Source organism: Cavia porcellus, unplaced genomic scaffold (genome assembly GCF_034190915.1).
Source record: "Cavia porcellus strain 051 isolate PalLab524CR breed Dunkin Hartley unplaced genomic scaffold, mCavPor4.1 scaffold_25, whole genome shotgun sequence".
NCBI classification, from domain to species: Eukaryota; Metazoa; Chordata; class Mammalia; order Rodentia; family Caviidae; genus Cavia; species Cavia porcellus.
In genome coordinates, this window is record NW_026947508.1 from 11,562,739 (window position 1) to 11,588,092 (window position 25,354).

A 25,354-nucleotide genomic window follows, 5' to 3' on the forward strand; every position below is an offset into this window, starting at 1 on the left:
ACACAAAATGAAGGTCAAGTTCATTCTGCTTTTAGTGACTCGCTGGGCATCTGCCCGGTGAAAAGTCAGTTTTCAGCTAAAGCAGCTTTTGAGTTCCCGATTGTCTCAGGAGAAAAGCCCCATCATGCTTGTAGTGGGGAACAGATGAAGGGCCCAAGAGTGCACTTGTGTCTGTCCTTCCGGTCCTCTGTCCTATGACCAGAGGAAATGAGGCTGGGTGAAAGTGTTTGAGGGTTCCGGGCTCTGAGGGGTTCCTTACTCCCTGTAAAGGCTGCCATGGTCCCCTGATGGCCGCTAGGAGCTGGCTGGACCTGAGGCTGGGTGGGTGCTCTCAGCTCCGTCCCCAGGAACAGCCACCCACAGGACAGGGAACCCAGGCCACACTCCAGGGTATGTGTGCTAGGGGCAGTTCCCAGGGAAGCCCCCTCCCAAAGACAGGACCCAGCTGTCCTGCCAGGACATGAACTCCGTCACTCAGGACAGGAAATGGCCCCGTCTGGCGGAAATGGCTCAAGGAGCAGGCCCAGGGCCAGCCCTGCCTGACTAGGCAGGGCTCTGGGTTCCAAACAGGGCCTGTGTTTGCTGGAAGTGACCCCAGCCTCTCAGTCCCTGGCCTGGCCTGGGACCCATTGGGAACAGGCCCAGGAGGGGACTGGACTCAACAGCCTTTTCCTTTTTATGGGCACAGGGACCATTTTCCAAACAAAATCTAGGACATGTGGGCCAAAATAAGATTCTTTCCTTTTTTTTTTTTTTTTTTTTTTTGTCTTTTTCCTTTTTATCGGTACCGGGAATCAAACTCACGACTGCCTGCTTGGCAAGCGCAAGGTCTCGAGTTTGATCTTCGGTACAAAAAACAAAGTTTGAGTCCAGCCTGAGTAACTGAGTGAGACCCTGTCCCCAAATTTAAAATACATAAAATAAAAGGAGCCAGGGATGTAGCTCAGTGAGTAGGCCCTGGTTTTAAGTCCCAGTATTGAAAAAAAGAGAGATGGGGAGGCCAGGGTCCCCAGTCCCGGTTTAGAGCAGGTGTGGCCCCAGGCCAGCCAGGATGGAGTGGCTGGCCTCCCCACCTGACACCCCGCTCTGGCCTTCCTGAGCTGGCAGTGCCTGCTCTGTGCCCTCCCTGCTGGGCGCTGGCAGGTAAGGCCAGTCTGTGGAACGCTGGGCCTGGGGCCTCAGAGATGAGTGAGGTGTGCAGCCTGAACTCCCAGGGCAGCTGCTACTGACGGCAAAAGGAAAGCTGGGTTTGGGCTAGAGATGTGGGGGAGGCCGGCGGCTCGATTTGCCATCTGTGGCTGCACCCGCACCATCCCCCAAACCGAAGGGACTTAGCCCTCCTTTCTCAGTGGGTCAGGGATCTGGCTGTAGCTCTGCTGGGTCCTGGACTCGGGGCTCTCCCAGACTGTGGTCCAGGGGTCAGCAAGGTTGGGGTGCAGCTAAAGGCTGGGGCTTTCCTTGGGGAGCTCCCAATTGTCCCAGGCAGCTCCCCCAGGGCAGGCAACCAGAAGAACATGAGAGAAGGCCTGGCAGAAGCCTCAAGCTGCATGGACAGCAAGCTCCCTTTGTTTATGTCTCCCTCCCAAGCAAGGCCCCACGTCTCTGCACCAGAGAAGGGGGGTTGTCCTGGGAGACAGGGTCCTTGGGACAGCTTGGAAGCTGCGGTCCACAGAGGGGAGCTTGTGGGGAAGAGGAAAGCTTGGAGCAGAGAAGGTGGGAGATGCACACCCCCAGGCCAGGAGCAGCATGCAGGGACCCCGAGGCTGCCCAAGAGCAATCATGGGGGCTGCAGGGGCCTCCTAAGGACAGGCTCACAGGAAGGCAGGAATTTGTTCCCTGTGGTGCAGGTGGTGGAGGTATTTACATGAGCAAGTGACAGAGACTAATGTACACTTCACAGGCGTCCTCTCCTTGCTGCTTTTGGCTTTAGTTTCTTTTGGTTTGGTTTGCTTTTTCCAGATAAGATCTCACTGTGTATTCCAGGTTGGCCTTGAACTGTGTATTCCAAGCATGTGCCACCACATCCAGTGTAAGAGTATGGAATTCTTCTGAAAGAGAGTATTTACTTGGGGTAAGAAGAGAGACGCAGTTAATTCTCAGAGACTTAGAGACCTGGATCCCTTTTCCTGATACCCCGGGGGCAGTTTCCCAGGAGTACGGACTGAAAATGCGTCTCTAGCCTCATCTGGCCTCCCTCCCTGCCTACAATACTCTGTAACTCCCGCCCACGCCCACGCCCACGCCCACACCCACAGCAGGCGGAGCCTCACCAGCATGAGACCTCAGCGGGGGTTTCACCACCACCGCAGTCCGCTCGCCTTGTACTGAGACAGGTGGGCACCAGCAGGGCCACCAGAGGCCAGGCCACCGACCACAGGGTGCCTGGGAAGGAAGAGCCTCAAGGACCAGGGAGCGAAGACAGAGCTGTCAGGCAGGACACAGATGGGGCAGGGCGAGGAGGCTCCCGTGAGATGGGGCTCAGTCAATTAGGAAGACGGGATGGGGGGGCAGGCTCAGCCTGGGCAAGCAGTGAGTGCACTTGGGGCATCAGGACCCTCTGAGTGACTGTGCCGGCACAGCTTCACACTGTCTCCCGCCTGCCACGCCTCAGGGCTGCAGATTCACTGAGTGGATGCAGGCGTGGGAACCACAGGCCCAGCTCAAGCCTGCTAAGCCCAGACCAGGAGGGGATTAAGGATCAGACACTGTTGTGACAGCCAGGTCACCAGCAGCGGGGCTGTGCCTTGGTGAGATAGAGGGACATGGGCCTGGTAGCTGAGGGGGGCTGTGGTTTAGGGAGCCCAGGGGCAACATAGTGGGACTCCGGGAGAGGGGGACAAATCTAACTTTTGCTCTGCTTGGGTTCATCCCACCCTGACATGGACATGGCAAGTAGGATGCTCCAGAAACCTGGGCACAGAGAGGCAGGAGTGAGTGCCCCCATTCTCAGGTGCCAATTGTGCGTGGCCCAGCTGTGCCCCTTGGAGCCTATGTCCTCTGCATTTCTGCAAAGGCAAGTCTGCACCTCCGCGTTCCCAAGGTGACACACGAGTGGCAAACAGCCTGGGGCAGGGGAGGAGTTTGTCCAGGTCAAGGCCAGCACCAGACAGCTGGGTATTCAGCCTCTATCTCTGTCTGCCCCCAAAGCCAAGTTTCCCCAGCCCCCAATCCTGGGCCCAGCTGTCCCCTCCAGGCAGAGGCCACCCTAGGGCTCCTTTTTCTGTCTCAGTCCCTGGTTCCCTCCTTCACAGCACATCCCATGCCCCTTGGGGACTGTCGCACTGACTTGCCTCCTGGCTCCATGTCCCCTCCTTCCCTGTGCATTCTGGGTGGTGAGGACAGACGGGGACTTGATCCTTACGATCCCCTTGTCCCTGCCTGCTGCCTGCACGTGGCAGATGCCCCCCAGAGTTTGTGGAGTCCAAGCTGCATGGGCTCTAGCAGGAGCACAGCCCCTTGCCCACTGGGCATTTGAGGCAGAAAAGCAGGCCTGAGCCTGGGGCAGGGAGGCGGGAACAGCAGGCCTGGGAGCGGCCGACAAAGGGCATGTGTTCTAGGGCCCAGTGTACTTCCTGGGTTTCCATTGCAGGAAGTTTGGAACCGGGCGGGCACCTGCCTATCGGTGACACCGACACCAGGGCTGGTGAGGGAGAGTTGGCCTGGGTGTCCCCTCCATCTGGAGCAGCCTGGAACTGGGAGAGGCGGCCAGAGGTGAACAGCTGGTGAGTGGGGGCACCTGGGTCCCCACCCTCCCCTAAACTGTCCCAGAGAGCCTGGACCCTAGACTGAGTCACTGTGACCTTGGGCCAGGCTGCAAGTCAACCCATGGGTGCTCTGCAGTTCTCTGGTGACATGGTGGGGTGGCTCACGGAATACTGCGTGTGTCTTGTTCACCTGAAGTAAATAAGCTCCTGCATCACCAAGCACTTGACAAGAGGTCCTACAGCCCCTAGGCAGGTCCTTCCCATCTCTGTGTCCAGTGGGCCCCTCCTCCCTGCAGCTGGGGCCATGGGGCGCCTTCTCCTAAGGGTGCTGCAGAGGGTGCAGTGCAGGGCTCACCCAGCAGGTACAGGCTGCCACGGGGCCTGGGCAGCCTTGGTTCCTGCATCTGCGGGGGTGACTCCTGTCCCTGTGACTGGCAGACCAGTGTGCCCAGAGGCCCCTGCTGTTCTGGCTTGAATCAATTCTCCCCTCACCCCTTGGGACCTCAGCGTCCTGGTCCATGCTGCAGGAATGATCAGCCCTGGAGCCCAGGTCCGGGACTAGCAGCGGTCTGTAAGTGGGCACACAGGCGGCCCTGGTGAATGGCAGCCACTGGAGTTCCTGCCTTTGTTACTACAGGGTGACTGTGGGGACAGAACGGAAAAAGAGGTGACAGGAGCTAGGGAGGGGCGACCCTCAGAAGGCAAGGAACTCAGGAGGAGGATGGGACAGAGCACCAGATCCCGCAGGGCCGCGCCCCCCATGCCCCTGGCCTGCACCGCCCTGGCTTTAATCAGAAGAACAATCTGTTTGCTTCTGAATCAGACCCAGATTCCTTTCCCAGCAATGTTCCTGAGGCCTCCAGGGACCCAGCGGCCCATCCCTGCCCCAGTCAGGGCCCCAGAGCTCAGGGCCCAGACTCCGATTCCCTCCCACCAAGTTCCAGCTACTCCAGCTTGGGGGAGGGTTTCGGGGGGGGGGGCAAGCCGAGCCGCTGCTCGCCAGCTGGGCCTCACCTGCAGGAGTCCGCTGGGAACAGCAAATAGACGTTCCCCACCCAGGGCATTCCCCGAGCAGCCCCAAACTCATTATCTATGGCGCGGACCCGTGCTCCTCTCTCGCGGTCCCCTGCCTTCATCCCCAGGCCACGCTGGAGAGGTAGGCAGCGACGCCCCCACTTTCCAGATGAACACAGCAAGGCTCGGGGTGTCGGAGTGGCTGCCCAGGGCCCAACTTTAGCGCAGGGCCAGAGAAGCCAGGTCTGCCTGACCGCTAAGATCCAAGCGGATCCCGGGACAGACCGGACCCGGGAAGGTGGGGCCGCCGACCCAGGTGACCCGGCCGGCCCGGAGAGGGGAGGACCCCTCGCGGGGTGGGCGGCGGGAGGACACCACCTCCAGGCGGGGAGGGGCGGGAGGAGTGGTCCGGGAACAAAGGGAGGGGGCGGGGGCGGGGGCGGGCCGGCAGGTGGGGGGGCAGGTGGGGGCGCCGGCCCGGCCCCCTCCCCCACGTCACCTTTTATGGTAGCGGCGCGGCCGGCGAGGGCGAGGGCGGGGAGGCGCGGGCGGGGCGCGGCGGGCTGCGCGCTGGGCTGGACGGCCGCGAGGCGCTCGCAGGTAAGGGGCGCGCGGGTCCCCGGCCGGGCTCCCTGCCTCAGCCTCACGCTGGCGACCCCGCTGCGCCCGGGCGGACCCCAGCCCGGCGTTCCCGGGGGTCACGGGCGAGGCGGCGCCGCCCGCTGTCCTCTCGCCCCAGTGCCCGGGTCCGAGGCTCAGCCGGGCGGCGGGGCCGGGTTCCTGCCCGGAGCCGGGCGCGGGGCGCGGGGCGCGGGGCGGGAGCTCCCGCACAAAGAGGACCGCGTCCGCACATGGATCGAATTAGCGTCCCCGCGGTGACCGGGCCGGCGCCCCGCTCGGCTGCCCGCGGTAGGGGGCCGGGCTTCCGGAGCTCAGGGGTCGCGAGGGCAGCAGGGGCCCCAGGTGCTCGTTCAGCCGGTGTGGCTGGAGGGCCTGGGGCCGGGCGATCCCCGAGGTGGGTGCCTGGGGTGATCTTGGCGTCGCCCCCTGCAGCCCAGATCTGGGAACCCGGGACCGCGGCTGGGCAGCGCCCTGTTTCCGGCTCTAAGGGTGAACTGAGTCTCCGATGGGGGAGGGGGCACCTCGTTGCCCTCAGGGGCTAAGTAACCGACCGACCCCCTCTTTCCCCCCATGGATACCCAGATCTGGAGCGCCCTCTCCCCTGTCTTCTCCATCACCCTCTGCGTGGACACTATATTCTCAACTTTATGACCCAGACCAGGCCCAGAGGGGTTGTTGTATGACCTGGTCCGGGGTCACTTAGCAGGAAAGCGGTGGGGAGCAGCTGGAGCCCAGCTCTGTGCCTCTTCCTGTCCCCGAGGTATAGGAAAGAGGGATCCTTCTATAAGGCTATGAGCCCCTTCTGGGAGCAGCATTGGGGTGCAGTCTCACCCCCGCCCAGCAAAATTTAACCCTGGACCCAAACCCAGACTGCTTTCTCGAGGCCTTAAGGACAGAAGTTGAGAGATGGTTCCAAAGGTGCTTCTGGACAGGACAAGGACTGGGAAGGGGCATGCCCTCCCCAGCCGGCCCTTCCCCCGCTGGCTGCCGCTGCCTGAGCTGGCTGGTGGCCGGCTGTCCCAGCCTCCTTCCTTCCTCTTGGCAGGAAATGACTTTCCTTCCCTTTGTCCCCACTTTCTCCCTTTACCCAACTGGATCTCGGGCCCCCCCTCCAGGGAGGTCCCCTGACTGCTGCAGGCCAGGAATTTAGAAACTTGGTAACATATCTGAAGAATGACCCTCCACTGGTGGCTGTGGGACCAAAGGGAATGGCAGTCCCCTTTCCCCATGAGATCTGACCCTTTGAAAATCCCCAGCTCAGCATCATCCCCTGGGGCTTGAGGGCCCTGCCGCTATTTAGGAGGGGTTGGGGGGTGTTGGCCAGCTGTGAGCATCTGGCCAAGCGCCTTCCCAGAAAGCAGGTCGGGTTTCCAGAGCGGGTCAGGGTCAGAGCAGGCCGGGAGAGATGGAGGGGGGCCTGAAGGTCCGCAGCTGCTCTGGGCCCCACCCCACGGTGTTGAACATACCAGAATGGGTCATGCCACTCTGGGGGGAGAGCAGCCTGGGGACTTGGGTGGGGTGCTGTCCACCCAGGGAAGAAAAGTGCGTGGTGTTGGGGCTGAGGATTTAGCTCAGCGGCATAAGCGCCTGCCTTACAAGCAGGCAGTCGTGAGTTCGATCCCCGGTACCAATGAAAAAGAAAAAAACAAACAAAAAAAAAGTGCGTGGTGTCGCTGGGCATGGTGGTGCAAGTTGGTAATGCCAGCCCTTGGGAGGCTGAAGCAGGACATTTATTGTGAGTTTGAGACCATTCTGGGCTACATAGTGAGACCTTGCCTCAAAATAATTTAAGGGTCAGGGATTTAGCTCAGTGGCACAAGTGCCTACCTGGTAAGTGCAAGATCATGAGTTCAGTCCCCAGTACCCCTCTGCCCCCCCAAAAAAGAGAACCTTGAGTATTGAGGACCATAGAGCTCTGGGTACAGGGCCTGGCACAGTCAGCACTGTTGTGATTTCATCTTTAAATCTCAAATGCGTTTTGAAAATTGTGTGCAAAAATAGCTTCTTAAGCACCTAATGAAGTATAAAAGTAGAGACTATGGCAGCCACTGTAAACGTATACTTCCAGATACCACTTGGGTAGCAGTCGGAAAGAATTTTTAAAGTGAGTGTGGTAGTGCCTGCCTGTCATCCCAGCCTTCTGGGAGGCTGAGGCAGGAGCACTGCAGATTCAAGCCCAGGCTATGTAATTTAGCTATTTAGCAAGACGCTGTCTCAAAATAAAAAAATAATAAAAGGGCTAGGGAAATAGCTCAGTGTGAGGGTCTTGGTTTCCATTCCTAATACGAGGGGAAAAGAAAAACACTTCCAAAGTTATTTCATTATCAGACATTCTTAACCAAATGTCTAAATCAACTTCAGAGGAATTTGGGACGGCACTGTTGTCTTTGTCACTGTTACTCTCAGGAGAGAGCCTGGGGACAACGCACTTGGAGAGACACTGGGAGGCTTGTGAGTGGCCACCCGGGCTCTGAGTCCACTATCTGGGGCCCTGGTGTCCTGCTGCGTCCACTGCCCACCCTCCTCTCCACCCGCCTGTGCAGGGCTGCAGGGTGACGTCGGTGAGCCAGGCACACACTGGGAGAGAGATAAAGGACGTGTTTTTAGCTCTGGGCACGGTCACTGGGTGCCCAGCAAGGACTCCGGAGCTGTGTGCCCCGTGTGTCCTCAGCACGGCCTCACTCTGGGAGGCTGCCATCTGCAGGAGCCACCCGAGATGGAAATTCACAGCCCTTTCCTGGGGCTGGGGTGTCACCGGCTCAGGCCTGTGCCTCAGTCACCTGCACAGTGAGTGGCTCCGGAACAAGCAGGAGTCACAGGCGTTGGTAGTGGCCCGGCGTGTCCTGTGGTGGCTGTCATCACCCAGACTGCTGCCGAGGGGCCAGGGCCAGGGGCCTGGGGAGCTTCACGGAGTGGGTGACATTTGAGCTGGACCTTGGGAAGCTAAGTCCACCCCATCAGGTCAGGAGGGAGAAGAGAAGCAGTGGTAACAGTGGGCATCAGGTAAGAGGAGAAAGACAGCCGGAAGGGAGCGGCAGGACAGTGGGAGAGGCCGTGGGTCTGGGGGGGTCCCGGGGGGTCCTGCTCAGCTTCTAGAGCACTTGTCTGGATACACAGACCCTGGCTTCCAACCCAAGGCCACAGGAATGGAGAGTTTATTCCTTTTTTTTTTTTTTTTGTCTTTGTGGCAGGATCTCACTATGCAGTTCAGGCTGGCCTTCAGCTCATTTTGTAGCTTAGGCTAGTCTCAAATTTGCAATGATCCTCCTTCCTCAGCCTCCTGAGTGCCAGGATTACAGGTGTGCACCTGGTTCAGAGGTGGTAGGGAGGCTGGGAAGGCAGAGGAGACATAAACGGTGTGGTTTGCGTGCTACGAAGATTGATGCACAGGAGATTAGAGGTGGAGACCAGTCATGCCCCACCCCCGCGATGCCCCAGGCCTGAGCCAGGGCCGAGGCTTTCGAGATGGGCCCCAGGGAGAGACGCTGCCAGGAGAAGGCTGAGAAGAGGATGCTGGCTTCCCCAGCAGGGTGGTGCAGTTCACAGGCCCCGGATTCAAAGGCCAGCTGTGCCACTGCAACCTCTCTTGTCTGTTTCCTCACCCGGAGCCTGGTACAGAGCCTGCGTGAAGGAGCGGCAGGGGGCCAGGCAGAGCCACACAGGGTCCCCGCTGAGGCATCCTGACCTTCCCTCCTCCCCTCCACAGCAGGCTGTCCAGGACCCCCAGAACTAAAGCTTTCCAAGGACATTCGGGATCCCAGGTGAGGGAGGTGGCCTGGGGGTGGCCCTGGTTCTGGGGTTCTGAGACCAAGAAAGTCATCCCCATGCAGGGAGAGGCAGTGGGGTGTTTGGGGCCCAGCCCTGTGGCCACATCGCCTAGTGGGCACCCACCTTCCCTACTGGGAACCCCCTTGGCTGGGTGGGTGGCGTGGGGGTGGCCACTCCATCCTGATGGGGAGGGAAGCCCTGAGCGCCCTGCTCCTGTCCCCACAGGCCCTGGGGCAATGGCCGCCAAGCCCGAGAAGAGAGTCGCCTCCTCCGTGTTCATCACCCTGGTGCCCCCGCGTCGCCATGTGGCCGTGCCTGAGGAAGTGAGGCAGGCGGCTGGCGAGGCTCGGCATGGCCGGCCCTGGGAGCCCCCTGCCCCCGTGAAGGCGCCTGGGGCTGGTGCAGTCAGGAAACCCAGCCCCTGGGCTCCTCCTGGCAGAGCTGCAACCGTGGTGCCAGCTGTGTCCCCTCAGCTTTCCAATGGAGGTAAGAAGGGGGTATGGTGGAGGGCACAGGGGACAGACTGCCAGCCGGTCACACATTCACGCTTCAGGCGGCTCGGGCCATGCAGGCCCTGGGAGCCACCTGCCCGGTGTGAATCCTGGGCGCCTTCATTTCTCAGCTGGTGATGCTGGCTGGCCGCTCACCCTCTCTGTGCCTTAGTTTCCCAATCCATAACACAGGAATAAAAACAGCACCTTCCTCAGAGGCAGCCTAAGGATCGGTGAGTTAACACGTGTGTAAGGCAGCCAGCTGTACATCTGCCAGGCGGAAGGCGCCACGTTTTCAGTCTTCCCTGCAGTTGTTATTCTGGGGAATGAAAAGATAGAGAAGGCAGCGTGGGGTCGCCTCCTCGTGCCTAGCATCCCAGCACTCAGGAGGCTGAGGCAGGAGGATTGTTATAAATTCAAGGGCAGCCTGGGTTACATGGTGAGTTCAAGGCCAGCCTGAACTACATAGCGAGACCCTGTATCAAGAAAAGCAAAAACAAAAAATTTCAGCCTCCTAGTGGGAGAATCAGAGATGAAAAAATCCTGGAACTGGAAGGGGTAAAACGCACCCTGAGGTGAGCTGAGGTTAGGTGCCTTCTCTGAGCAGGTGACACTCAGCTGAGACCCGAGTGGCAGGGTGGTGCCGGCCGGGGTGGGGGGCAGAGCTCGAGGGGCCCCAGGGCAGCAGTGAGCTCCGCGGCCACAGGGTGTGGGAGCGGTTTTGGTTTCCTTTGCACTGTCCCTTGCCCGCGCAGGTGACCTGCTTTCCACCTCGGCCTCCTCTTCCACAAGTGGGAATTAGGCTCTGCATGTGACCGATTGGTCACAGACGGACACTTCCTAAATGACCCCTTTACCTGGAGTGATCCAGGTGTGTGTGACCTTGTTGCTGGGTGACAGGAAGCCTCTGTCCTCTTTCCCTGTGATCCCCGGGCCCTGCTGTCAGGTTGGGTGGATCCAAGGAAGGTGACAGCCAGGGGCCTGGGCTACCGGCTGGAGCACCGAGGCACTGAGATGCCAAGGGTGACAGGCCCACCCAAAGTGACAGCTGGGCCCCTTGGTGCTAGTCAGGTGTCCAGTCTGTCCATCACCATGGAAACCATCCCAGGCCAGAGCCGGTCCCAGGGCGCCATACCCATGCCCGGCGTGGGGTGGGGGAGTACATGGACGTTCACGTGACATCCTCCTCCGTTGTGACGGCCACTGTCAGTCTGCCTTTCCTTCCTTACCCCCAGCCCAGGGACACACACGGGCTCCTTCCAACTGCGTCTCCCTGGAAGAGACCTTGGAAGAGACCTGGAAGAGACTCAGCAGCGTGCACCTGTCAGTTTGGGGGCCTCAGCAGGACCCGGGAATCTCAGGTCCCACCTTGCTGGGATGGTATAGGTTCTAGGCCAGATCCTGGTCACAGCGCACAGAAGCTGGCTGGCTGCACCTGCTGCTTCAGGCCATCTCCACGGTGACTGCCATCTGTCACCTCAGCCAGTGCTGGTCCTTGGGCATCCACAGCGTATTTTTGTGGCTTCTCCTCCAGGGGTGAGTGCCCACCCCACACCACGAAACACACCCATCTGCACAGGCACTGCCTCTTCTCAGTCCGAGGCCAGTTTTTCTCAGCCTGCTTTCATTTTTTTTCCCTTGAGACACCATCATAGCCCAGCTGGCCTCAGAACTCCCTGCAACCCTCCTGCCTCAGCCACCCAAGTGCTGGATTATTCACCAGGCTCTCAGCATTTCCCCCCCTCATCTTTTTTGAGAGAAGGTCTCACTATGCAGTTCAGACGGGTCTGGAACCTGCAAGCATACTCTTGCCTCAGCCTCCCCAGTGCTAGGATTACAGGCGTGTGCCACTACACTCAGCTCTTCTCAGTTTCTTTTTAAGAAACTGCTGTCCCTCTCCCTCAGGGACCCCTGGGCAGGTTCACCTGCTCAGCTAGGTGGGGGGCTGCGTGTCCTGTATTTCTGCCCCCTGAGCACGGCCTGATGCGCTGAAGCACCAGGCGAGCGTGGGAGCGGACCTGACTCAGGGCGCAGCCTGCGTTCCACACTGCACCCTCCGGGCGCGTCTCTGTCTCCGGGCTTGTTCTAACACGGCAGCCGCCTCTGGGACTTCTGACCCAGCAGGGAATTTGCATTTCTTACCCTTCTTCCGGGTGATGCCACTGCCCCAGCCTGGAGACCATACACTGGGAACAGTACATGGTAGTCGGGACTGAACTCTGAGAAGCGCTGTATCCCTGGGCTATACCAGCCCAGGTCCGTTTTATATTCATTCGGATCCTGGGTCTCAGTTGCCCAGGCTGGCCTCAGATTTGTGATCCTCCTGCCTCAGCTTCTCAGGTACACAACACTATGCCGAGCTTAAAAAAAAAGAACCCCTGGGGGCTTGAGGGTTGGCCCTGGGTTTGATCCCCAGACACTGTCTCGTTATGCAGTTTAGGCCGGCCTTGAACTCCCTGTGTAGCCCAGGCTGGTCTTGAACTCTCTCTCGGCAGTCCTCCTGCCTCAGGCTCCTGAGAACTGGGATTACAGGTGTGCACCACCACGCCTGGCTCTGATACTTTAAAATGTGCAAGCAGTGTGTAGGGGCCAGGTCAGGGTTATGGGCTTCTCCATTGCTCATACGGCTTCTTCGGTGCCGGGAATGTCACAGTTGTCCCCGCTGGTGGCGGTGAGCTATGATTCATTCCCACTGTCCACAGTCACCCTGGTGAGTGGAAAAAGTTTCCTGCCCACCCAGCTGCACCCATACGTTAACCCTGGTGTCCATCAACAGGCTGGTGGATGGCGGGACAGAGTGCTGACTCTAGTCCTAATGTGTCAGGCTGGTGAGACTCAGGCCACGGCAGTGTGTGGCACGGTGTGACCTTCAGGCCAGCCTGTGTCTCAGCTCCGGAAACTTTAGCAGAAATGCGATTCTCAGAGGCTTCCGAGTCTCAGCGCTTCTGAGTCAGAACCCAGTCAGGCGGGGCCGGGGCTGTGTTTGAGCCCCGAGGCCTGCGATTGCATCAGGACCCCGTCTGCTTTCCTGGGTGCCTGGACAGGGTGTACCCCAGTGACGGGGACACCGGCTTCCTGCATCCCTTTTATTCTGGGACACTGAGCACCACACGTCCTGAATCTGGCTGTGGACTGAGAAAAGAGCGTTTGCTCAGTGGTGCCCGTAGCTGGGACAGTAGTACCATGTGAGCCCCTGCCACCCTAGCGTCTGCTGGGGTTACCGTGGCTTTGATGGAGACTGCCCGTCCCTGGAATGCTGTCAGCCCCTGATGACCATCATGGGAATCTGTTCTGGAACTGGGCGGCACCAGGGTCACCTGGAGGACTTTGGTGTCGCATGGTGGCTCCGGCCTCACAGCGGCTGAGCCTGAGGGCAGGCTGGGCTGGGAAGTTGCATCTCTAGCAGGCTTCTGAGTGACAGCCAGGCTGGGGTCCAGAGCCCAGGCTTAGGGTGTCACGCTGGGTCCCACAGGGAGGTCTCTTGGCAGGCGGCCCCTGGGGATGTCCACACCTGCCGCTCTGCAAGGCCTGGTCCCCTGCCACTCCGCTGCCTGTCATCTCACGGGCCCCAGCAGCCCTCAGGGTCCCTGCCCATTTTCCACTGCGCAGTTTAAGACTCCGAAGTGAAGTTTTAGTGTGAGCCTGCACAGCGAGTCACTTAGGTGGTGCCGTCCCTCAGCCTTTGGCCACCTACTGTCCCACCTTCGGTCCATGACTTTCTCTCCCTTCCTGTTGCAGGCTGCTCTCAGCCCCCTCCAGTCCTAGACACTGAGGACGCCCTGGACCTCCCGCCTCCTCCACCACCACCCCCAGCCTTCCTTCCTCCAGACCAGGAGCCCCCAGTGCTGCTGGGCGAGACCCTCAGCTGTGCCCTGGAGCAGCTGCCCCCGCCCCCGCCCCCACTGCAGGTACCGCACCAGCCCTGGTCTGGAGACCACAGGGCGGGCCCTGTGCCAGCCATGACACCCACCCAGCCAGGCGTCCCACAGCCCCTGGAGGGGGAGGTGCCATGACCTGTCCCCTAGGGACCCATTCATCCCCCGGCACACAGGAAACCGGCGTGGTCCCCTGCTATGCCTGTGGGGGCCTTGGGCTCCTCTGCGCCATGGGCCTGGAACAGGGCTGACAGAGCTGCCATGGCTGCTGGGTGACTTCTCCTGTTCCTTCTCTGCCCAGCATCCTCAGGCCCTAACAGAGGGACTTGCAGGCCTGGCTCGGCCCCCTCACCACAGCTCAGAAGAGGAGCTGCCGCCTCCCCCAGAAGAGCCCGTCAGTGTCATGGAGAGAGAGGTGACCACAGGTAGGGGTGCAAACCAGGGGAACAGGGACCCCACCTGTGCCTCGAGGCTCACACCCCACAGTGACAGGCGCAGCACTTGTGCTGTGACACAGTGTTTAGTTGCTGGTTTGTTTTGTTTTGGTGCTGGAGACTGAACACAGGGTCTTCTCCCTGAGCTGTGTCCCCAGCCCTTTTTATTTGGAAGCAAGGTTTTACTAAATTGCCTGGCCTGGGCTTGAACTTTTGAATCTGTTTTCTTCAGCCTCCAGAGTGCTGGGATTACAGGTGTGCAACATCAAATTTCATTTTTTGGTGGGGGGAGGGTACTGGGATTTGAACTCAGGACCTTGAATTTGTCAGGTAGGCGCTGTGCTGCTGAGCTGGACCCCAGCACACCACCAGATTTAACCTCTTTTTACCTTGATTTAATTAAAATCAATTAAATATTGATTCACACAGCTTTTTGCTGATAGTAAAAAAATCCCTTGAATTTTTTTTCTCAGTATTTACATTTCAATTTTGTTTTTCATGCTAGAAATTGAACCCAAGCCTTCGTATTGAATTATATCTCCAGTTCTTTTTTTTTTTTTTTTGAGACTAAGTCTTATTAAATCACTACATTGCCCAGGCTAGGATCAGACTTGGGATCTTTTTGCCTCAACCTCCCCACAATGCTGTAATTACCGATGTGTGCCACCATACCCTACTCCCTTATGCAAAATAAAAGAACAAAAGGGGTTCGCAGGGCGAGTCCCCCCTCAGCCTCCCTCAGTGCGCCCAGCTCCCTGCAGACACCGGCAGCTTCTCTCAATGTCCTGCTGTCTGGCCAGGGATGTCCTAGAAACACACAGCAAGTACTGGACAGTGTCAGGTGTGGTGGTGTCCACCTGAGACTCCAGCAAAGAACCCTACGGGTCCCCAAAAGTGCACACCGAATGGCCCTCATCCAAAATCCTCCAGCGGCCTTTTGGTTTTCAAACTTTGGAGGGTTTTGACATGTCCAAAATAGCCCCTAAGTCGAAACGCAAAGCCCACTGGGGCCCTTGCGCACTTGTGTTTCCCTGCAGCCCGCCGTGCGGTGTGGAATTTCCCGCATGTGTGGCGTTGTTGGGGCACAAGACATTTCTAACTTGTTTGCTTGAGACAGGCTCTCACTGGCCTCAAACTCAACTGTGTAGCCCAGGCTGGCCTCAAACTCACAGCAGCCCTCATGACTCAGCCTCCTGAAGGCTGGATTCCAGTGTGCACCACCACGCCGGGCCATCTGTTGGATCTTGGAGCATTTCAGATTCGGGGCTTTCAGACTCAGGAGGCAGTAAACAGGCAGCCGTGAGCCTTGTGCCCTAGAGTCTGGGCATCTTGCTTTTTTTTTTTTTTTTTTTTGTCTTTTTGAGACAGGGTCTCACTGTGCAGTTCAGGCTGGCCTTGGGCTCACTTTGTAGCCCAGGCTGGTCTCGAACTCGAAACCATCCTCTTGCCTCAGCCTCCCGCGTGCTAGGATTACAGTTGCGAGCCACCAGGCGTGAGCTCAAGCGCCTTGCTCTTTCTGAGGGCTGTGCAGGGCTCGTCACATGGACAGGGCAGAGGTGCTGCCGGATTCTTGGGTGCTTCCTTGCTGTGACTCACAGCCGAGCTGAGCCACTGCGCAGGCTGACCTGGTACTTGGGGCTTTCTGAGGTGAATTCCTGGGAGCGGGAGAAGCACTGGATCAGCTTCCTGAGTCATCATCCTACACTTCCCACGGCCTCCGGGGCCGGTCACTTCTTAAATACAGTTGTGACACAGCTGTCTCAGGCTGGGCCTAGGGACACACATGATAGTGAAATGTGGGAGGAGCTGCACCAGGTTTCGAACCCAGAACCCTCACACTGAGCTCCATCCCAGCTGTTCTTATTTTTTTAATGTTGATACAGGGTCTCACTAGGTTGCCCAGGTGGGACTTGAACTTAAGATCCTCCTGCCTCAGCCTCCCAGAATGCCAAGACTGCAGGCATGCTTTATCACACTAGACAAAAAAACCTGATTTTTATATAGTCAGATATACCACTCTTCCTTTTTTCTGGCTTCTGGATTTTATGTTGCACTTAAAAAGGACTTCTCTAAAGCTATAAATACTTGGGTGTGGTGCCACTCACCTGTAATCTCTGTACTCGGGAGGCTGAGGCGGGAGGACTGCCTGAGTCCCAGGCCAGTCCAGGCTGTGTAGTGAGAAACATTTTTTTAAAAGCAGTGGCCAAGTTTATTCAAGAAAGTGAAAGCGAAGAGTGAGGGAGAAACTGGCTCTGCAGAGTAAGCTCACGCCAAGTAGGAGGAGAAGAAGCAATAAAAAGATACCGTGGAGAAGGCCGGTGGGCTGCCGTGAGGAGAGTCCTGATAGCTTCATAGTGAGTTTAAGGCCAGCCTGAATTACAGAGCAGGACCCCGTCTCAAAAAAAAAAGAAAGAAAGAAAAGAAATTTACATAGATGTAAAGAATTGCTTAGCTTCTTCTAGTGGCTTCATTTTTCTCATATCTTTTTTTTTTTTTTTTTTGGTCCCAGGGATCGAACTCATGACTGCGCATTTGCAAGGCAGGCACTTATGCCGCTGAGCTAAATCCCCAGCCCCTCACTTATATCTTTTGATTCACTCAAAATTATCTGGGTATGAGGTGTTGCTATTGCAACCTCTTTTTGTAGATGACAATGCAGTTATCCTAATACTGCAATTTTTTGTGTCTATGTGTGTAGCTTTTTGGTTTTTGTTGTCTAAAAAACTTTGATAAAGGAACAAAATCAGAGCTCCAACCCTCCCAATCCCACGTTATATCATGAACTTACATCAATCATGACAAAACGGCATTGATATCAAGATAGACAAACCACCAAGGGGCCAATGTGAAGTCCCAAAATAGATACCCACATAACAGGTTTTGATTTCTGGCAAAGATGCAAAAGCAGTTAAGTGGAGAAACGGTTGTATCCTGAGTAAATATACTGGACCAACCGGAGATGCAAAAAACCGAAACCTTACAGCACATCAACAACTTCTTAAGACATCCAGAGTCAACTCGGAATGGCTGGCGGTGTGGGAAGTAGAGGCAGCTGTGGCCGAGTCGGTGCTTGGCTGAGGTCATTCTCTCTGGGGAAATACACATTTTTTTCCTTATCGCAGTAATGAAACAGTACGATGTTTATGCACGCATGTGTTCTCAAGGCGCATGAATGCAGTTTTTCTGTTGTTTGTTTGAGATGAGGTCTCACTGGTCTCCAAGTCACAGCGATCCTCCTGCCTCAGTCTCCTGCATGCTGGGATTACAGGCACGCACCACCGTGCCCGAATTTGTGTGGTCTTACTGTATAGTCCAGGCTGACCTGGAACTCTCCATCCTCCTGTCTCAGCCTCCTGACTTTTGGGGTCGCAGGTGTGCACCGCCACACCCGGCTCCCATTCCATTCCGATGTTCCTCTGACCCTCCGTGTTTGTCAAATAAAGAAGCCGAGGGGCAGGCAGGGGACCCGAGGCCACGCCTTCGTCATTTGCTGGGTGAGATTGGGCCCTGTCCTCCAGGCTGGGCTGGTGATGAGCTATGTTCCCTTTACCCCAGATGTCTGTGCCTTCTGTCACAAGACTGTGTCCCCCCGGGAGCTGGCCGTGGAGGCCATGAAGAAGCAGTACCACGCCCAGTGCTTCACCTGCCGCACCTGCCGCCGCCAGCTGGCCGGGCAGCGCTTCTACTCAAAGGAGGGGCGGCCCCTCTGTGAGCCGTGCTACCAGGTACCCGTGCAGGAGCCAGGGTGGGGCGCGGGGACAGGCACAGAGTTGGTTGTCTCAGTGGTGGTGTGGGATTGAATTCCCCACAGACTCAGAAAGGAGAGCACTGGGCGGAGAGATTTAGCCTAGCTTGGGGGTTGGTGCCTGGAATCCCAGCACTCTGGGAAGCTGAAGCAGGAGGATCACCTCCATTTTGAATCTTGGGCCAGCAGGAGCTACATACACATCGAGCTTCTGTCTCAAAATCCAAAATTGAATTTAAAAATAACAGAAATAGGTGGATTGGGGAAGCGATGGTATGGGTCCCCAGCAGCAGGGGCTTGGGGAGGGGATGCCTCGGGTGGCTCTGAGGCCTCAGTCCTCTGCCCAGGATACCCTGGAGAAGTGTGGCAAGTGCGGCAAGGTGGTCCTGGACCACATCACCAGGGCTCTGGGCCAGGCCTTCCACCCGGACTGCTTCACGTGCGTGACCTGTGCCCGGTGCATCGGCGCCGAGAGCTTCGCCTTGGACAGCCAGGACCAGGTGTACTGTCTGGACGACTTCTACAGGTATGGCCTCGGCCCGCCCCAGCCCTGTTCTGAGGACCCTAAATCCCCCTGCTGGTGAGCATTAAAGCTTCATTTCCAAACTGGGCCACCTCGGGGCGCAGGGCTGTGGTCCCAGCACTCTGGGAGGCTGAGGAGGGGGATGAGATAGAAAGGTTCAAGCCCCGCCTAGATAACTTAACTTAGTAATTACCCTGCCTCAGAATAAAAAGGACTGAGGATGTTACTCAGTGCAGAGGCACCAGGTTCAAGCCCCAGTCCTGAGAAAAGAAAACAAAAGTTGTGCCCTGTAATAAACCAGTAATAGACCAGTGAGAAGAATCCCAGGCCAGAAGTGCACTGCTCCGCTCCCAAACGCACTTACACACACACACACACACACACACACACACACACACACTCTCTTCCCCTCCCGCTGGTGACACCCCAGGAAGAGACCCGAGCCCGCCCAGCCCTGCAGCTCGTTCCCCATCATCCTCACTGGGCTCCCTGCCCCCTAGAAAATTCGCCCCCGTGTGCAGCATCTGCGGGAATCCCATCATCCCCCAGGACGGGAAGGATGCCTTCAAAATCGAGTGCATGGGGAGAAACTTCCACGAGAACTGCTACAGATGCGAGGTGAGCCATGCCCCGTGAGGCGTGGGGTGGGAGCCGGGCTCCTCTTCTGGAGTCGAGGAGTATGAGTGGTTACAGACAGCTGTGATCGGAAGTGTGTTCCCGTAGCCTCCTAGGAGGCTGAGGCAGGAGGGACTGCGGTTCCAGCCCAGCAGCAATTGGGCACACAAAGCCAGGTTTATGATCTCCAAATTAGAAGCCCAGGTCACAGAGAGGGGACCGCGCAGGAAGCCACGGCCCTGGGAAGGCCTCTGACTGCATCTGGACCTGGGGGGCCAGGGTGCTTGGATTGACAGCGTCTGGGCTGGGCTAGGGTCACCACAGTGGGGAGAGGGGTCCTCTCTGGGTGCCGGGAAAGAGCGCACTGAGTGGCTCTGGATGACAGGCAGCGGGGAGGCAGTGGGGGGAGGAAGTGCTGGGAAGGAAGGGCCGACCCAGCCCCCGGCCAGGCCGCGGGAGCAGCCTGGAGAACCACAAGGAAAGTGACTGCGCCACCATGTGGGCTGCAGGGGCCAGCCTGAGCTTGGGAGGCACAGAAGCACTCTGAGCCCGCACAGCCTGCGGTCAGGAGTTCCACGGTGACTTACAGTGCCCTGCCTCCACCTTTGTTTGATTGATGGTCACATCATGGAGCCCAGGCTGGCCTCGAACTCTGGGCAGCCACCTGCCTCAGCCTCCAGAGTGCTGGGAGGACAGCTGTGCACCCCACGCCTGGCTGTCACTGACTTCTCTGTCTTCGCAGCTGATGGCAGTGTCGCTGGGTGTCCCCTCACAGGGAATCCAGCAGCTCTCAGCCTGCGAGTCACTGCAGAGGCTGCAGTGGGCCTATGTGAGCGATGCTGGGCGAAGGCTGCTCTCGGCTGCCAGGGCCCAGGGCAGTGAGCTGCCTGGCACTCGATGCCCTGCTGTGCGGGCTGGAGTTCAGGTCCCAGCGCTGTTCCGTGCCAGGAAGTTCCAGCAGGAACTGGTGTTCTTTGAGCCCAGCCAGGGCATTGATGGGTCCCTGCCTGTCCCCCATAACCATGGCTACCAGGGAAGTCGGAGTTGGCACTCTAGCAGTGCTGTTTCAGAGGTCAGGACTGGAAACTTGGCGTAGTGGTGCACACCTGTGATCCCAGAAGCCAGGAGGCTGAGGCGAAGGATCTCCCCGAATTCAGGGAGTTCGAGGCCAGCGCCATCAGGGGATTTAGTGGCCATTTTCTTTGAGATTTTGAGTGGAGTTGCAGACAGTAGCCACACGAGGGCGCCCTCCCAGTCGGCCACCAAGGAGGCTGCGTCCTGTCACCACTTGTGATCCCTCCTTGGGGACCAGGCCCTGGGATGGATTTCCCTGCTAGCTGGGCCCTGACCATGTCTCCGGACCTGAGTCGCCCAGATAAGGTGCACAGGCAGGTGCCTCCAGCTCCTCACTCTGCAGTCCTTTGTGGCTTGAGGAGCTGGAATTACTCATGCTGAAGCGATGCAGGCTGGAGAGCAGCAAACAGCCTCCAAGCTGGGGAGGGGGGTGCATACCTGTAACCCTGGCTCTCTGGGAGGCTGAGGCAAGGGGAATCACAAGTTTGAGCCCAGCCTGGACAGTTTAGCCAGACCTTTATTCAAAATAGAAAAGCACTGGGATGCAGCTTGGCGTGCAGGCCCTCGGATTGATCCCCAGTGACCCAGAACAACAGCAAAACAGCACAAAACCCTCAGCTCAGCCTGGAAGCGTCTGTCCCAAATCCACAGCCACCGCTGTGGCCTGGGGCAGCCCCTGCCCTCCCTGGACCTGTTTCCCCCCAGGCTTTGGGGTTGTGCAGGCCGGCAAGGTCCGACTCTGTGATCCCTTTACACCTGCCCCCGAGGGTCCCTGAATCTCTGGCAGGGACTCTTCGGTCACTAGATTGAAGCCTGGTCTCGCCACATTTCAGAGAGACTGAGCGGGGCTGCAGGGAGCACACAGAGCAGTGGGGCAGGGCGTGGGGTCCCCTCCTGGAGCCCCCCCCAAGGACTCCCATGTGTGCTTTTTCCCCCAGGACTGCAGTGTCCTGCTGTCTGTGGAGCCCACTGACCAGGGCTGCTACCCGCTGAACGACCGCCTCTTCTGCAAGCCGTGCCACGTGAAGCGCAGCGCTGCAGGCTGCTGCTGAGACCCCGCCAGCCCAGCGGGCCTCCTGCCTTGTTCCCTCCCGGACCTGCTCTCCCACACTTTCCTTCCGCTCCTCTCCAGGGTGCTGGGGCCCGGCCTCCTCCCAGGCAGAGGCAGTGCAGGGTCCCAGGGACCCCAACTTTTGGTTCCCTCCCATGTGGACACCAGAAGGCTGCCAGCTGTCAACATCACACCCGTCCCCCAGATCTCTGGACCAACCTGTGCTGGGCCACGGGTCTCCCGGTGGCACCTGTGTCGCACGGGTGCTGGGCCAGCTGTGCATGCAGAGCAGAACTATTGGAGGGAAAACTGCAAGGTCACTACAAAGTGCTTTTGGTAGCCAGGCAAGGTGACACACACTAATAGTCCCAGGGCTAGGAGGCTGAGGCAGGAGGATGGCAAGTTCAAGCCCAGCCTGGGCAACTTAGCAAGTTAGTGAGACCCTGTCTCAAAATCAAAAATAGGGCTAGGCATGGTGACACAATCCCACACTTGGGAGGCTGAGGCAGGAGCAGCGCAGTGAATTCAAGGCCAGCCTGGGCTACATAGCAAGACCTATCTCAAAAACTCTAAATAAATAAATATTTTTAAAAATGGTAGAGGACATAGCTCAGTGCAGAGGCCAGAGCTCAACTGCCAGTATCAAAAGAAAACTGGTTTTCGAAAACGTTGAGGTTTGCACGCTGGGAAACAGCCACCTTGGATTTGGGTGAGTTTTTCTCCTTATGTCCTCCTGAGGCCTCTTGAGAGAGACCTCACCCCCGGCCCCCCACACGTCCAAGAATGCGGCCTCCTGGTATGTGGAGTGGGCCTGGGCCTGCACGGGCCAGGGGTCCACGGGCCAGGGGGGGCTCCAGCCCTTGGCAGACACCAGCACCAGGCCAGGGTGTCCCGCTGCCCCCAGTGGGCGCTGTCGCCCTGCCAGCACCCAGCTGTCCCTTCCCTGCTGCCAAGGCCACACCTGGAGGTTCGCCCCTGCTCCCCTTTGATTATTTTTGGAGCACCAGGAATCTAACTCGGGGCTGCATCCCATCCCTTCTTTAAAAGTTTTAAATTTTGAAACGGTCTCGCTGACTTGCCCGGGCTGACGGTGACCCTCCTGCCTCGGCCTGTCTCAGTGCTGGGAGCACAGGTGTGTGCCACCAGCCCAGCTTCCCTTTATGGTGTCCTTGCTTATGCAGCTTCATACCTTCTGTGACTCCATACAGAACACGTCAAACAACAGTGCTCCTGACCCAGGGGACACCCTGGTGGACAGCCTAGCACTCCCGGTGAGGCCTGGGTCTGCTACCCTGGGGACACTTCCCAGAGCCCTCGGTGCCCCAGCCGGAGCATAGCCACTGCTGAGCAGGGAGTGGCCACCCTGGCTGCAGTGCCCGCCCCACCTCCCCTCTTCAAGGGCTGACCGCTGCCGCCTCTGTGTTGCTCTCTCCTCCTGGCGTCCCCTTGCCCGCCCTGAGCCTTAGACCTGCAAGGCCACCTTCTTATACAGAGAATAAACACGTGCTGATGAGAAGCCCCGCTGTGTTGTCCCTGACCTCACACAGGGGATGCAGCCTACCTAGCCCTGCAGGCTGCGTGTAGAGGTATTTGTGGTGACACACACCTGTAACCCCAGTGCTTAGGAGGCTGAGGCAGGAAGATCGCTTTGAGTTTGAGGCCAGCTTGGGCTACACACAGCCAGAGCCAGTGTCTAAAAAAAAAAAAACCCAAGTGTGTTGGGCAGAAAACCCAAGTGTCTGCTCACTGTGGCCTGTGTGTCCCAGAGTGCCCACACCTTCTTCCCCAAAAGCCTGGGCTCAGCTTGGTCATCTCCCTGTGCACACTGGACACAGGCCACCAGCAGGAAACCCTGCAGGGCCGCAGCGCTCATCTTCCCTGTGAGCTGGCTTCCTTGCGATGTGCTGGGCCGAGACTGACCCCAGACACATGGTAGGAAAGGCCCTGGCTTTGGGGACTGACCCTCAGTCTCAGGGCCTCTGTGGGCCTCTGAGAACTGGGTGCAGCACTTAGGGCTGCATGATCACAGCTGCAGCTCCTTTTATCTGCAGACCTCGGGGATCACAGTGGCATTTGTCATTTATCAGTCACAGCCCCAGGAATGAGCTGCCTTGGTCTGCAAAGCAGGGAGACCTCATTACGCAGGACCCTGTAGAGCCCTAGACAGCCGGTGTTGGTAGCACACCCTAGCTCTTGGAGAGCTTCAGGAAGGGCTTGCTCCGGGCACCAGGTCAGTGGCAGCACAGCTGTGACTCAAAGCTTCACTCTGAGACTGCAGCTGCGACTCAGCAGGATGTGTGAGGTGGGGGTTCTTTTTTTTTTTTTTTTAACTTTTTATCGGTACCAGTGATCGAACTCACGACTGCCTACTTGCAAAGCAGGTGCTCATGCCTCATGCTGCTGAGCTAAATCCCCAGCCCCTCTTTTTTTTTTTTTTGTGTGTGTGTGTGTGTGTGTGTGTGTGTGTGTGTGTGTGTGTGTGTTTGAGACAGGGTCTCACTATGCAGTTCAAACTGGCTTTGAGCTCACTTTGTAGCCCAGGCTGGTCTCAAACTCACAAGGATCCTCCTGCCTCTCCTGAGTCTGAATAGTGTTGCTTTGGACCTTGACTCAAGGCCCACTGTCCAGAGTGACTGTCCAAGGTAGGGGTGGGAGGACCAGGGCGCCGCTTGTCTCTCAGTCACCGAGTTCGGTTTTGTTTTCCCCTAAGGCAGTGTAACTTACGGTTGTGATTCCTCATGTCCCAGCTCATTTCTTTGCGTCATTTTGGGTACCTGGGATCGAACTCACGACTCGCGCTAAATCCCTGGCTTTTGCCTCATTTTGAAACAGGCTGTCTCCCCAGACTGGCCTTGGAGTCGAGGCAACCCTCCTGCCTCAGCCTCACAGCGTGCGCCGCCACGCCCAGTGCTCACTCAGACCTCCCGGGAATTTGACGCTCACTACAAGGCGGCGAACCTCGGGACTGGCACTGAGATGAGCCAGTCACCAAACAAAACGACGGAGAAAGGGTGGCAGCCAGGGGTCGGTGGGGAGGGGGGGGTCCCGGGGACAAGGTCCCCGCTTGGGAAGATGGAGTCAGGGCTCAGCTGCACGCGGGCGGAGTGGCGTCTCTCCCCGCGTCTCCGTCCGCCCCGCGAGCCGGCGCCAGAGCAAGGCTGCGCTTAGACCGCAGGGCGCTGCAGCCCGGCGGGGCGGCGGAGGACGCAGACGCCCTGGAGGCAGGTGCGGCGCGCGGCCGCTAGAGGGCGCCGGGGGCCGGAACGGGCGGGGCGCCCGGGTTCCCACGCCTGTGAGCTCTGTGCGGTCCGGGGCCGAGTCCCGACCGCAGAGCCCCCAAACCCGCTGTGGGAAAGCCGGGTCCACCGCCTCTACATGTGGACGTCAGCCTTCCTCCCTGGCCGCCCTTTGAGCTGGGTACAGTGCCCATGGGGATCCTTGGTTGTTCAGATCAGTAAAATAGTTTGTTGTGTAGTTTTTATTAGGTTTTGTTTTTCTTTTTTTTTTTTTTGAGGGGTGGCGGACAGGGTGTCACGCAGTACAGACTGGCCTTAAACTCACTATGTAGCCAAGGCTGGCCAGGAACTTACATCGATCGTCCTGCCTCAGCCTCCTAAGTGCCAGTATTACAGGGGTGAGCCACTACGTGCAGCTCAGAATGGGTCTTTGTGTTGGGGTGGCGGTGGGGAGGGGGCGGTTCTGCCTGGCAGGAAGCTGGATAGTGGCCTGGTGGGGCAGCCTGCCTGGACCAGGGTTCCTTGCGGTACTGCAGGGCAAGAAGTGGCACCCAGGGCACAGAGAAGGTGTGAGAACTGCAGAGCTCACACAGCTAATGAGGCTGGCTGGTGGGTGGGAAGCCAGATGGTGACGGTGTCCTGGGGCCAAGACTGGCTTCCTTTCCTGCCCTGGGGCCCCTGACCCCTGCACCCCTGTCTGAGACCTGGGAAGTTTCCATCCACTGAGGCTGCCTGGGCTGGGCCTGTCCGGGACATGACAACAGGAAGCTGTGAAGGGCCACATGCTTAAGTGCCCAGTACCATACTGTGTCCCTCCTCCAGGGGACAATCACATATGGTGGGGACCCATGGCTGTGAGGACCCAGACTTGCACAGAAGGGCTGAGGGTCCAGATTGGACCCAGAACACTTGCCTAGCAGGCATTAGACCCTGAGTTCCATTCCCAGCATTGCCAGAAAGATTAAAGGTAAGTATGTGACCCCAGCACTCAGGAGGCTGAAGCAGGAGGATCTCATTTTGAGGCCAACCTGGACCAGATAGCAAGTTTAGGGTCAGTTTGGACAGAAACCCTGTTGCAAAAATAATAAAAATAAAACCAAAAGATATGGCTGGCGGGTGGTGCATTACTGTCCACTGTGGGCACAGGGTCAGCAGGCAAGGAATCGGTGCCATCACTGCTGAAAGACTGAGAGACCCATGGGG

The 25,354-nt window shown here is 58.1% G+C and overlaps 1 protein-coding gene and 1 long non-coding RNA gene across 6 annotated transcripts; one reads left to right on the forward strand and one right to left on the reverse strand.

Moving 5' to 3' along the window:
• Positions 1-8: 8 nt before the first annotated feature.
• On the reverse strand, positions 9-5,269 carry LOC106027997 (uncharacterized). Of its 2 annotated transcripts, XR_010042948.1 has the most exons (3): positions 4,719-5,269; positions 2,271-4,346; positions 9-2,048 (listed from the first exon to the last, which is right to left on the reverse strand). It is a non-coding gene; the product is annotated as an uncharacterized LOC106027997 (long non-coding RNA). The 2 variants fall into 2 exon arrangements; XR_001201596.3 differs by lacking the exon at positions 2,271-4,346.
• Positions 3,595-22,431, forward strand: Fblim1 (filamin binding LIM protein 1). Of its 4 annotated transcripts, none has more exons than XM_003471395.5 (9): positions 3,595-3,722; positions 9,046-9,100; positions 9,333-9,593; positions 13,337-13,506; positions 13,775-13,898; positions 17,463-17,632; positions 18,000-18,178; positions 18,676-18,793; positions 20,803-22,431. In XM_003471395.5, exons 3-9 carry the CDS (start codon positions 9,344-9,346, stop codon positions 20,914-20,916), a joined length of 1,125 nt encoding a protein of 374 aa, XP_003471443.2. In that variant the 5' UTR covers positions 3,595-3,722; positions 9,046-9,100; positions 9,333-9,343; the 3' UTR covers positions 20,917-22,431. The 4 variants fall into 4 exon arrangements, with proteins under 4 accessions (XP_003471443.2, XP_063091634.1, XP_063091632.1 ...); XM_063235564.1 differs by lacking the exon at positions 3,595-3,722 and adding an exon at positions 5,222-5,318 and having other exon boundaries at positions 18,697-18,793; XM_063235562.1 differs by lacking the exon at positions 3,595-3,722 and adding an exon at positions 5,223-5,318.
• The last annotated feature ends 2,923 nt before the right edge of the window (positions 22,432-25,354 follow it).

Coding starts and splice junctions, on each gene's coding strand:
- Fblim1 (XM_003471395.5), top strand. CDS start 9,344: ATGGCCGCCAAGCCCGAGAAGAGAGTCGCCTCCTCCGTGTTCATCACC. Junction 9,594..13,336: donor CCCTCAGCTTTCCAATGGAG/GTAAGAAGGGGG, acceptor TTCCTGTTGCAG/GCTGCTCTCAGCCCCCTCCA. Junction 18,179..18,675: donor TGTCTGGACGACTTCTACAG/GTATGGCCTCGG, acceptor CCTGCCCCCTAG/AAAATTCGCCCCCGTGTGCA.